Below are 13,737 nucleotides of genomic sequence, written 5' to 3'. Positions count from 1 at the left end.
ATAACCTTTGACCTTTTAGGAGTCTGGAGGTCACAATAGCAGTGTGATAGCGGCGGTGGTGATCATCGTCGTGTTGTTAGTCGTCATCATGGGCGTCTTCCTGGTCCACAAATACATAATACTCCGGCGACAGTGAGTATCCACAAATACATAATACTCGGGCCACAGTGAGTATACACAAATACATAATACTCCGGCGACAGTGAGTATATAGAGGATATTCAATGTTTTGTTGTTGAATATGGAATTTATTTCACGAGTTGGACAGGATTTTTGATATTTTCACGAGTGCAAAGCACGAGTGAAAATATCAAAGAATAATGTCTCATGAGTGATATAAATTCAATATTCAACAACAAAACATTGAATTTTCTGTTTATTACATTTTTTAAAAAAAATTCTTTGATTTTTTCTTTGCCTCTGTCTTTTTGCAATACAGTCATAGGCTCGTGACGTCATGGTTGAGCGGTTGAGACGTCATAGCTATGTGAGGTGAAAACACTGTAAACATGGATTTAGCAACATAATTTGGTAAATTTGACAATTTTTTTTTTTGCTATCAGAATGGTTTATTTATTTCCAACTATCTTATATTAGGTCAAGGAAGATTTTTTTACAGCAATCTCCGTTATGGGAAGAGAAGTCGAGAGTTTTCCCGCACTTCTAATATTCGTCACACTGTGACAGGATATCATTTTGATATCCTTTCACACTGTGACAGGATATCATTTTTATTCAGTGAATAAATTACAGTATTTCATGGGTAAAAATGTAATAAACACAAATACATAATACTCCGGCGACAGTGAGTATACACAAATACATAATACTCAGGCAACAGTGAGTATCCACAAATACATAATACAGTGGATCCCGTTTAATCCAATAGTAAGTTTGTCTGCCTTCTGGTATCAGAATAGCCGAATATTCGAATAGCCGATTGCTCCATTTCGAGTCCAAACAAAGATTTATAGAGCTACATGTATTGACAATACATCGTAGCCAATTTTAAACTTCTTATAAATTAATGTGATTACATTTTTCAAATAAAATGATCTATAAAAATTGTTTTTTAAAAGTTATTGCCATTTTTAATCAGCACGTTTACATCCCTTCTTCGATGGCCGCCATTTTGGAAACGGAAGTAGACTAAATGCTTGACTTTATTCCGTAATTTATTTTTCCCCGGATAAATGGTACATCAAAATTAAACAAAAATATGAAATTGATTTGTTTTATTTGTTTCTTTAATATGGTTATGTATTTCATACTGCTTGTGACAAATCTCTAGTCAATAGTCCTGTAACTATGATGCATTTCAATGTCCCAGCAAATTGTCATACACAAGCTAATACGTTCAATAATTAAAATCTAACTTTGGAAAAAATTGCAAACAATTATCATAATTATCAAGTACATCACTGAAAAGTAATTTAAACCCAAACTAATCATCATAACTGTATCAAAACATATCAATCTTGTGTGCCAGTTATTAACACAGGTAAGGTGATTGTGTGCGTTCAGCCGTAACTAATCCCCTCATTATCATACTCAAGGTGTCAGACTGTAAACAAGGGCTTCACTAAGGAAGTAAGAGGTGTGAACAAGGTCACAATTATCAAAAAATACTACAATGGTCCAAATTTTTGTATCAGATAAAAGGAAATTCTGATATTTTCTCATCAGATTATCAGAAGAAATTATATGTGCTCTAATATTATATTGAAATAGCCGAAATATTCGTTTAAACGTTATCTGATTAAGTGGAAGCTACTGTACTCGGGCGACAGTGAGTATCCACAAATACATAATACTCCGGCGACAGTGAGTATCCACAAATACATCATACTCGGGCAACTGTGAGTATCCACAAATACATAATACTCGGGCGACAGTGAGTATCCACAAATACATAATACTCAGGCGACAGTGAGTATCCACAAATACATAATACTCGGGCGACAGTGAGTATCCACAACTACATAATACTCGGGCGACAGTGAGTATACACAAATACATCATACTCAGGCGACAGTGAGTATCCACAAATACATAATACTCAGGCGACAGTGAGTATACATAAAATAATACAGAATACTGTAAAATCACAAATTTTTGAGGTTTGAGGAAAAATATTGGTTTGTGGGGATTTGATTTCGTGGTTGGAGAATGTTTAGTAAGTAATGCATATGAAATTTTACATTTCATGGTGGTCTTAAATTTGTGGGTCTCTCAATACCTCGAAAACAACGAAAATTAAACTTCCACAAAAATTAGTGATTTCACAGTAATTCGGTTACAGTAAGAACAGTGTTCATTATTTCACTATCCCTGTTTTGTTTTGTAGTCGTGTGGTGTACAGATATTCCCTGTTGAATCAGAACGACGCGGAGCAGTATGATAATGAGTTTGAGACCGCAATATCTACCACATCCGCCACGGTATACCACGACTCAGATGACGACGAGGTTAGTGGCGTCCTGTCGATATACAGCAAAACTCGGATATAACAAAGTCGCAGGGACGTATGAAATTACTATGCTATATCTGTAATTTGTTATATCCGTATAAGGAATTCATTAAATTTATATAGCTGGGGATCCAAGATAACTTCGCTATATCCATGAATTCACAATATCCAAGTTCATACTTTAATTACAAATTTTACTGTAATTTTTTACTTGAGTGGAGTTTTCCCATTCATGATCTTGAGCAAAATTGTTTTTTACTGACAGAAAAAAAATTTTCTCGTCATTAGGTCACCTGAGTAAACTCAGGTGACCTATTGCTATCTGTTTTCGTCCGTCGTCGTGCGTCGTCCGTCGGGCGTTAACATTTGAACATTTTCAGCTTCTTCTCTGCAACCACTGAACCAATTTCAACCAAATTTGGCACAAAGCATCTATGGGTGAAGGGGAACAAAAATTGTGAATTTCATGATCCCTGCCCCCCTGGGGCCGGAGGGGTGGGGCCAAAACCACTAAAATTAATGCAATCTTTAAAAATCTTCTTCTTTACTCCTGGACATCAAGCAGTCAAACTGTTTGCATGATTGTAATCAGCAATGAGTCCTCTACCAAAATTGTGAAATTCATGGCCCTGGGGTCAGGGGTTCTAGTTCTAGGGTGGGGCTAAATAAGTAGGTAGTGAAAATGCATTATTTCTTTGAAAATCTTCTTCTCTGCTCCTGGGTATTAAATAAACCAACTCAGTACATAGTTATGATGAGCAAGAGTGCCTCTAACAAAATTGTGAATTTTATGGCCCCAGGGTCAGGGGTTCTGGTGTTAGGGTGGGGCTCTATTGATTATATAGTGAAAATACATGAATTCTTTGAAAATCTTCTTCTCTGCTCCTGGGTATTAAATAAACTAACTAAGTACATAGTTATGATGAGCAAGAGTGCCTCTACCAAAATTGTGAATTTTATGGCCCCAGGGTCAGGGGTTCTTGTTTTAGGGTGGGGCTCTAATGATTATATAGTGAAATGCATGATTTCTTTGAACATCTTATCCTTTGCTCCTGGTTAATATGCTAATGATCTAATTACATATTTAAGGCCAGGATTTTTTTTATTTTCAGTTTTACAAACCCTCCGCTCAAGGTTTTGAGTTTTCAGAAAAAAAAAAAAAATTTCTTTCCAATGTCAAATTTGAGTCGGGATCGAGATTTCAAATTTACGAACTCGCACTTCCGGTTTTAAGATGAAACGGCGGGTAAATAGGACACAGACTACCAATTATTTTGCTATACATTCCTTTATAATATAAAAAATGATTAAAAAAATTACACCAGCTCAACTTACCTGAAACTTGGCACAGAGTTAGAAGAATTCAAGTCCAAAAATTTTTCAGACTCTCAGGAAAATTCATCGCATGCAGTTTCTGCTAAGGCATCGCAAATAACCCCTACCCTGCTTTTTTCACTTTCTCTTCGGGGAAAGGGTAAATATGGGCCTCTTTACACCCTTCCTACTACGCGCTTAAGTGCAAAATTTCACATATTAACAATTCTATATTTTTTTTCAAACCCTCTCCTTTCCATCTATACCCAAAAATAACATCAGTCCACTCCATAAACACCCCAAAGAATTTTTAAGAAAAAACCTCTATTTTTAAACTGGAACTACTTGAGTGGTCAATGAAATAGGGGTAAAATTAGTAGTCTGTAACCTAATAAGGACACAAACCTTGTCTGATTTTGCTGAAATTTGACATGCTGGAGTCTTTTGTATCTACAAAGTGGCCGGTGAAGTTTCATTGAAATTGATGATTCCTAAGTAGAGTTATGGCCCTTTAATTGATGTGCTGGAACACCTTAAATCAGAGTGTAAAATAAGCATTGGGCACACAGTTCTCAGATTTGAAATGCTCACAGCTCACATGCATGACAGTTATTTTCTTTCCTTATATTTTTGTATACTAGATAAATATGTCCTACACAAATTTCAAGAACAAAACTTAACCTATTGCATAAGTAAATATTTTAAACAATTTTTCAAAGAAATACCTTCAGAAAGCATAAAATTCTTGGAAATATTAAAAATAAAAATATTTAGCACATTTTAATTTTAGTAAAACAAATATTAAAAAATTCTACAATATATAGGCTATAAAAAATTAGTATAAAAGTTAAGGGAAAGGGATTAATACCTTTGTTATAAGCAGATTATCCAACCTGGTCAATTCAGCCTCTGTCAGGAAGTGGTACTTACTACTCTAATTGGATTATCCCTGGTCATATTTAGACTTCTTTGATGGGTATTTCTTGTAACAGTATGCATAATTAGATAATAAATACCAAAATTTCTGTGAAATTTTGGATTTTATAATTCTGAATTTACAAGAAAAGGAATTTATATATGCATTTTACCTACATACATTCTTCAGGCTGCTGTAGAAAAGGGGAGGCAGCTCTGCACTGTAAACGTACCAAAAAAACAAAATGATTAAAAAGCATGTCTATATACTTTCAATGGTTCAGCATAGAAAATACATACCATGCCTGTGTCACCTATAATCACTCCTGGAGATGCTTGGAAGCTAGAACGGGGGGGGGGGGTAGAAAAGGTTCTATTAAAATGGAGTACATAAATTCTGTCTTTCTTGTGTATCACTATTTCTGCACAGTGTTTATCCAAAATCTTGAAAACACATGTCCTTGTCAAAAAATGATGATTTTGTCTGATATGCGACCACCGACAATGATGTCCAAGATGCCACAAGAGTAGAAGAAGTCAGTAGGACCAAACATCCCATATGAAATGTTGAGCACCTTACTGACCTCCCCTGTCTTGGACAATCACAGATCAGTGCCAGCAATCAGACAGCAGATATTCAATTCCAAAAGAAGAAGGAAAAAGAGAAAGTTTCAGAGAGTACACATTGATTGGCAAGAGATGATGATGACAGATGAAAACAGTGTAAAAAAGAAATCAAACACAAAAAAATAATACAAACTTAAGAGTCAGTTGACTATATACCTTTAACTTGGCTGTTGTGGACTGTAATATTGTTGACAGCTGTATCTTGTTTTCTGAATGATCATTGTCTCTGCTACTGGTACAAAATTGTTCACTTCTGACTGGCAACTGGCCTGATTTTTTATGAAGCCACCCATCCAGGCTATAACTGCTTGCAATCCCACATCAGTCAGCTAGAAATGAGCCACTGAAAAAAAATAATTTTTTAAGAATTTCAACTTTAGTTCACATTCATGATTAATAAGTAATTGTGTCAAATTAATAAGTAACTGTGTCAACTATAATTACAGACACCAAGTAGCCAAAGTTTTGAGAAATTAGGCATTACTTTCCTATTAACAACAGTGTAATCTGAACAATCAAATGTTTAAAACATACCTTGGTTTTTGAACTCCATTTGGCATTTAAAAAAGCAGTATAGGCGAGGAATGGGTTTTATGTCACCTACAACATTATATATAGAATCAAAATTCATATTGCATAAATATTGTTGACACACATCAATTGCACACATTACGTCATACCTTTGACTAGCTGAGCAGGTGCCCCCTCCCCCTTTTCAATTATTTAAATCCATTTAACTTCTCCAAAATACAATTTTTTCCATAAAATTTGTCAACAATTTGCATAATTAGTTCCAAATTATCCAAAAAGTGCCAATAAATTGATTAACGTGAGATTTGACCTTTGACCTCATAGGACACAGACTACCAATTATTTTGCTATACATTCCTTTATAATATAAAAAATGATTAAAAAAATTACACCAGCTCAACTTACCTGAAACTTGGCACAGAGTTAGAAGAATTCAAGTCCAAAAATTTTTCAGACTCTCAGGAAAATTCATCGCATGCAGTTTCTGCTAAGGCATCGCAAATAACCCCTACCCTGCTTTTTTCACTTTCTCTCCGGGGAAAGGGTAAATATGGGCCTCTTTACACCCTTCCTGCTATGCGCTTAAGTGCAAAATTTCACATATTAACAATTTTATATTTTTTTTCAAACCCTCTCCTTTCCATCTATACCCAAAAATAACATCAGTCCACTCCATAAACACCCCAAAGAATTTTTAAGAAAAAACCTCTATTTTTAAACTGGAACTACTTGAGTGGTCAATGAAATAGGGGTAAAATTAGTAGTCTGTAACCAATAAAGCTAGAACTGAGAAGATACCTTGGTTTAGTGTAAAATTCATCGATACGAGTGCCATTCAAAACGTTTCACCCGTTCAAAGGACAAAAAAAATGCTGACGACTTTGTTGCACAATGACATGCTGGTGAGATAATTATGTATTCGTTTCAAAAGTATCTGTCTGTAAATTATTTTCCTCCCCCAGGTTTTAAACTGCCCGTGGTAGCTATTGCATATGTTTAGGTCTCTGTTATAGCTTACAGTCTAAGCATCATTCATTAGAAAATGGTTGCTTATGCATCAGATGTAATGAATAAAACTATGGGAGAAGTTAAGTCCATTTGAGGAAGAAATAAACAATAACCTGAAGAAATAAAAAAAAAAAATCATCTATCAAAAGGCAAGAATATACAAATATATACAGGCATGTAGTATCATCTGTATCAGCCAGAAAAATTATTTTACACTTAATTGAAAAAAAAATGTTCCCCAATACTCCCTGTCTGTTTTATGATAGGAATTATAATTTTAGGCATCAAGTAAATTTTAGAACAATGTCTACACATTCACCTAACACATATTCAAGAAATGAAGATATATTGAAAGACTTTTAAAGAATTGATTTTTAAAAATATATTTTGACCAACATCACAAAATTTATATAACTGGCCCAGACTGGCAGATGATGAAATAAGCAATTAAATGTTCTACTTTCCTATTGTAAGCATTATGTGTCCAGTGGTAAGGAGCCTATTAGAATAGCATTAAAAAAGATTGAACAATTTTTTTTATTGTTAATAATTGATTTATCAAAAAAAAAATTTTATTTCCTTCTCCTTCGAGACTTTTTTATTCTCATGTTCATAACTAAACCTAAACATAAAAAAAAAATGCTGGCCTTATAATGAAGAAAGGGGCCTCTTTCAAAATAGATAATTTCAGGGCCGCTGGGTCAGGGGTCCCAGGGAGGTACTTTGACTAAAAATAAATTAATGCTTTGAAATCTGCCCTTTGATAAGCAATGGTGCCTCCTTCAAAATTTGTGAATTTCATGGCTTTTGGATTAAAACACTAGCCAAATACAATCGCTGGAAAGTTGTTACATGATACTCAGGTGACCTATAAGGCCCGTGGGCCTCTTGTTTTGTGAATATTTTTAAAAACTAAGCTCCAGTTAAATGCAACACGTCTTCCATCTGTTTTTCAGGAGCTGAATTCTCCTGCCGTCAGGAAAGAGAAGAATATGTACGGAAGTACGGCAGGGAGCCAGTCCAGTTCAAATCACACACGGGTTAAATCGTATCACGATGATTCAGATGTAGTAAGTACAGGACAGCTTAGTCAGTCAGAAATGTACAATTCTAAAAGATGTACGCATCAAAATTAATTTAAACAATCATGGCAACAGCCAACTCAGTCAGAAATGTACAATTTTATTAGACGTTAATGTCAAAATCTAATAAAGACTATAATGACAATAGCTAAGTCAGTTAGAAATGTACAGTTCTAAAAGACACACACTTTAAAAAAGAAAATCTAATAAGACTAAGTTAGTTAGAAATGTACAATTCTAAAAGACAAAAACATCAAAATCAAGTAAGACAATCATGGCAACATCTAATTCAGTTAGAAATGTACAAATCTGAAAGACATTCACGTCAAAATTAACTCTCTGCTATATTTTTTTTTTACAGGATATGTTAGAATAAATTCTAGGAGAAATTGATTCCACTCCGACATTCCTTTTACACAACAACTGCTGTTTTGTTTTTTCCTGATGTTTTTTTTTAACAACTGTATTTCATGTGTGGAATGGTTGTTTCAAAAAAAAATTCTGATGGATTAGAAAAAAAAAATCTTTATAAAAGTCTTCTGAAGTAATGCTTAAAAATAATCAGCTGCATTAGTGAGAAAAGGGAGGACTCTACATTTATGAAAAATACTTCTTGTCTCTCAATTATACTGTCTTATGCCACTCTGTTCGAAGACATCACATGAAGAAGGAAATTTTTAAAATAAGACTGACGAGTGTTTTCCCTAAGTCTTCACATATATGTCATACAGGTTTGTTCTCAATCCTGCTCAAGAATCGGGATGGATAAAGATGACGCTTTTTTAAAATCTGTGTTTCGTCGTGTAAATCTGTACCAGCACGTCTCTAGAGTTAACGTTTACAGAGTAGTGAACAAGAATGGTTTGTTATTCTGTGTATACAAGGTGGAGTGTTTGTATTCTGTGAAGAATCGGTGTGACAACAGTTTTGTTATTCCTTTATTTTGATGAGGTTTATTGGGTGTACAAAGTTTATACTTTATTTATAGTTTAGGTGTTAGTAAGTTATTTATAAATCATTCTATTTACATGTGATATGGTTTCTTACTTGTTGTCGTGTATATTTCTTTTCTCTTATTTCGGTGTTAGAGAGAGAGAGAGAGCATCTAGATTTTTTATAAGTCTATGACATTACATGTACAACTAGCAATCTCCTTGAATGTAAAGTTTTGGGTAGTAGTTTAGTATCGAAGAAATTATCTTCAGAATTTTTCAGTTTAAAGTATACTATCATTCATAATTGTACATAATAATGAATTCTATTTTCTTTTCTTTTTTCAGTATTTAGACTTAGCAATAACAATGTTCCGTTCATGAAATGATTTGATATTGACTTTGTGTTTTGTATGCAGGTTTGATGTTGAGTTTGTTTATTGTATACAGAACTTCACAGTAGGTTAGAGGATGAATGAAATGTTATACATTTCTTTGGATCTCATTACTGTACATATCTCTCTTTCTGATTTTTCTTAACATTTTTTCAATGACTTATATTAATGTTCTTCTTTAAGTAAATATCTCCTTTGACCTTATATAACATCCCACTTCTAACATAAATTTGACGAACTCCTAATTTGTATACTAACCAACTTTGTATTTTAACCAAGCTTTTTCATGTTGGGTCACTTGTTCATCTACTAAGATTCAAAGCTCAGCAGATAAATTTGTATTGTTTGTTTGTTTGAATTATTTGCATAGCACTGTTGGCATCTTTTGATTGACATATAAAAATTCACACAAAAAGGGGAGCAGTTAAGTAGCAATTTAGCAGTAGAGGCAATTATACTATGCATAATGTAGTGGAAAATAGAATAAAAGTAAAATCTCTTTCTGAAAGTGTGAGCTTGTGATAGGTATGAGTATTGTATATATGTTTTGCACATTTGTTTATATTTCTTAATGATTTGGAAACATTTAGAATTTGTGATTTACATTAATTTGGCAAGTCTTGACACAGTCAACAGTATACACTGTATTGATTTCTTTTAAATGAATGAATTGTACATCATTCCATGTTTTCATTATTGCAGTGTTAGCTTTAATGTGGCACATTATGAGATTTTCAGAAAGTTATGTTTTGATAAAAAGAATTATGTTATGAAAGGGAAAAGAGTAGTTATTTTGTTGTTTGATGCGTTTCTCTCCTCTACCCCCCCCCCCCCCCTCCCCCTTTTTCCTTTTTTTTTAATGAAGATTGTGTATTTGAGGTCAATGTGAAAGTGAAAGTTAACGTGAGTGAGTTCAGTACTGATATTAAGAAGTGTGTTAGTTGGTAAGGTGCCACTCTACAGAAATCCAGAGTCTGGTCCGCGGTCCAGTCTAACTTTAAGATACAGACCAGGCCTTCTGTCTAATGTTAGAGGTGTATGTTAACTGAGATTTCTTGTTTCATATGATCAAGGTCTTCTTGTTATCTTTTCAATAATAAATATTTATTATTATGAATTTATCTTATTTTTTTTTTCACTGCAACTTACAGTTGGTGTAATTAGTCATATATATATAGATTCGTTTAGAATTTCATGTGTTTGATAATGTGAAAATATACAAATAATATTATTGGTTTTTAGCTCACCTGAGCCGAAGGCTCAAGTGAGCTTTTCTGATCAAAATTTGTCCGTTGTCTGTCGTCGTTGTCGTTGTCGTTGTTGTCATCGTAAACTTTTCAAATTTTCATCTTCTTCTCAAGAACCACTGGGCCAATTTCAACCAAACTTAATACAAAGTATCCTTGGGTGAAGGGGATTCAAGTTTGTTCAAATGAAGGGCCATGCCCTTTTCCAAGGGGAGATAATCATGAATTTGTTAAAAATTAATGGCAATTTTAAAAAATCTTCTTCTCCAGAACCGCTGGGCCAGGAAAGATGAAACTCATGTGAAAGCATCCTCAGGTAGTGTAGATTCAATTTTGTTCAAATCATGACCCCCGGGGCAAGGGTGGGGCCAAAATGGCCGACCCAAGTTTTACATAGGAATATATAGGAAAAATCTTTAAAAATCTTCTTCTCCAGAACCACTGGGCCAGGAAAGATGAAACTCATATGGAATCATCCTCAGGTAGTGTAGATTCAAGTTTGTTCAAATCATGACCCCAGGGCTAGGGTGGGGCCAAAATGGCCGACCCAAGTTTTACATAGGAATATATTGGAAAAATCTTTAAAAATCTTCTTCTCCAGAACCACTGGTCCAGGAAAGATGAAACTCATGTGGAATCATCCTCAGGTAGTGTAGATTCAAGCTTGTTCAAATCATGACCCCCGGGGCTAGGATGGGGCCAAAATGGCCGACCCAAGTTTTACATAGGAATATATTGGAAAAATCTTTAAAAATCTTCTTCTCCAGAACCACTGGTTCAGGAAAGATGAAACTCATGTGGAATCATCCTCAGGTAGTGTAGATTCAAGCTTGTTCAAATCATGATCCCCGGGGCAAGGGCGGGGCCAAAATGGTCGACCCAAGTTTTACATAGGAATATATAGGAAAAATCTTTAAAAATCTTCTTCTCCAGAACCACATGGCCAGGAAAGATGAAACTCTTGTGGAATCATCCTCAGGTAGTGTAGATTCAAATTTGTTCAAATGATGACCCCCGGGGCAAGGGTGGGGCCAAAATGGCTGACCCAAGTTTTACATAGGAATATATAGGAAAAATCTTTAAAAATCTTTTTCTCAAGAACCACTGGTCCAGGAAAGATTAAACTTATGTGGAATCATCCTCAGGTAGTGTAGATTCAAGTTTGTTCAAATCATGACCCCCGGGGCAAGGGTGGGGCCAAAATGGTTTACCCAAGTTTTACATAGGAATATATGAGAAAAATCTTTAAAAATCTTTTTCTCAAGAACCACTAGGCCAGGAAAGATGAAACTCATGTGGAATCATCCTCAGGTAGTGTAGATTCAAGTTTGTTCAAATGATGACCCCCCGGGGCAAGGGTGGGGCCAAAATGGCTGACCCAAGTTTTACATTATATATAGGAAAATTCTTTAAAAATCTTCTCCAGAACCACTGGTCCAGGAAAGATGAAACTCTTGTGGAATCATCCTCAGGTAGTGTAGATTCAAGTTTGTTCAAATGATGACCCCCAGGGCAAGGGTGGGGCCAAAATGGCTGACCCGAGTTTTACATAGGAATATATAGGAAATATCTTTAAAAATCCTTCTCCAGATTATCACTGGGCCAGGAAAGATGAAACGCATGTGGAATCATCATCAGGTAGTGTAGATTCAAATTTGTTCAAATCATGACCCCCGGGGCTAGGGTGAGGCCAAAATGGCCGACCCAAGTTTTACATAGGGATATATAGGGAAACCTTTTAAAATCTTCTTTTCAAGTACTTCAAAGCTATGATTAGTGATATTTATATGGAATCATCCTCAGGTAGTGTAGATTCTAGTTTGTTCAAATGATGAACGCCTGGAAGGGGGGGGGGGGAGTAAATTCAAGCCCGATGTGCTCAGGTGAGCGCTGTGGCCCCTGGGCCTCTTGTTAGGTGATGAAATTTTTCATTAAATTTACCAGAAAAATATCAATATTGACTGAGATGAAGATATTTTTGTAATGAAATATAACGAGGTTCAAATACTCCAAGGTCAGAAAAATATCCCGAGGCAAAGCCGAATAATACTGGTCGAAGGGAACTGAAAGATATACATATCAATATACACTTTATTAAAAAATCCTGATATCAAACAAATGCGACAGACTATATAGCTTTCTTATTTCTAATTTGCTGCGATATATTGAGTTGACATACGAATCAAAGTCACTATTGCTTTTGATTTCCTCTTAAAACAGTTACAACCAAACAATATGTAGTGACAAATTTACTTAAATCTTGCAATTAATGTGGTTTTTGATCATGAAATTAAATAGAAATCGTTAAAAGCTAGAGAAAGGCAATCATTTAATTATATTCAATACCAGTAAGCCTTGCTTTTAAAAGACTTATCAGATGACCGAATTTTATTTCAGTTATTTATTATAGGAACCTCAATCTTTTGTGACCTTTAGATACTTGTACACAGTGATAATATTACTGGTCTCCTGACCAAGAAAGAGGTTGTGTTTGTCATCCAAACACAGAGCACAGGGACGACGAAATCCATCGTCTGACGTCATCAACAGACGTAAGAATCCACCATCTTCATTAAGAAGATGAATACTTGCATCTTTAGACCAACAGTTGCACACCAATGCATGTCCAAAACTATCTGTGCAGATACCACTGGGCTTAAAATGAGACTGGAACTTTTGACCTGTGTAGTTAAACCGATGCTGGCCTGAGCTGTCCACGACTACAACTTGACCCCAGCTTGACGACGTCCAGATGTCCCCGTTCCTGTTCTCTGTGATGTATTGGGGTACGTTTTCATACACCCGCCGTCCATTCCTGTCCTCCTCTATGACCTGTGTCCAGCCGGTACTGTCGTGTCTCGTGACCTTACTGAGAAACTTCCCTTTTGTTATGCTTGTATATTGAACTAGAAGTATTTCCCCATTTATCCGAGAGTAGTGAATACAATATGGCTTCCATTCTGTCGTAAAAAGTGTGGTAATTTCCCCGTCTTTTGCAATCCGTTTTACTGTGTATTCACTTTGTTCAACAAATAACAGGTCTCCTTCCTCTGTTGTGTGATGAAATCCACTCATTGTGAAGAATTTAGGAATATTATGTAATATCTTTCCATTTTTGTCTATTTGTAATAGCTGGTCACGGTCGTTGTGAACCCATATCCTGTCTGACGTCACAATAGAGATATGACGTACACATTGAGCTCCAGGCACCGTCAT

The 13,737-nt window shown here is 35.1% G+C and overlaps 2 protein-coding genes across 3 annotated transcripts in view; one reads left to right on the top strand and one right to left on the bottom strand.

Annotated features, from left to right (window-relative positions):
- LOC134271879 (sortilin-like) overlaps window positions 1-10,391 on the top strand; it is a 41,847-nt gene extending 31,456 nt beyond the window's left edge. For both annotated transcript variants that reach the window (XM_062754093.1, XM_062754091.1), the window contains 5 exons: window positions 20-132; window positions 2,348-2,468; window positions 7,822-7,935; window positions 8,309-9,298; window positions 9,330-10,391. In XM_062754093.1, the coding sequence (XP_062610077.1) occupies window positions 20-132; window positions 2,348-2,468; window positions 7,822-7,935; window positions 8,309-8,323 (363 nt within the window). In that variant the 3' untranslated portion in view covers window positions 8,324-9,298; window positions 9,330-10,391. The remainder of the gene's footprint in view (window positions 1-19; window positions 133-2,347; window positions 2,469-7,821; window positions 7,936-8,308; window positions 9,299-9,329) is intronic.
- A 2,545-nt stretch (window positions 10,392-12,936) lies between these two features.
- LOC134271875 (uncharacterized) lies at window positions 12,937-13,737 on the bottom strand. The gene has a single exon (XM_062754088.1). It carries the CDS (start codon window positions 13,735-13,737, stop codon window positions 12,937-12,939), a length of 801 nt encoding a protein of 266 aa, XP_062610072.1.

Source organism: Saccostrea cucullata, unplaced genomic scaffold, assembly GCF_032062105.1.
Source record: "Saccostrea cucullata isolate Sc308-1 unplaced genomic scaffold, CSIRO_AGI_Scuc_v1 ctg1462, whole genome shotgun sequence".
NCBI classification, from domain to species: domain Eukaryota; kingdom Metazoa; phylum Mollusca; class Bivalvia; order Ostreida; family Ostreidae; genus Saccostrea; species Saccostrea cuccullata.
This window is presented reverse-complemented; position numbering and strand designations above follow the sequence as displayed.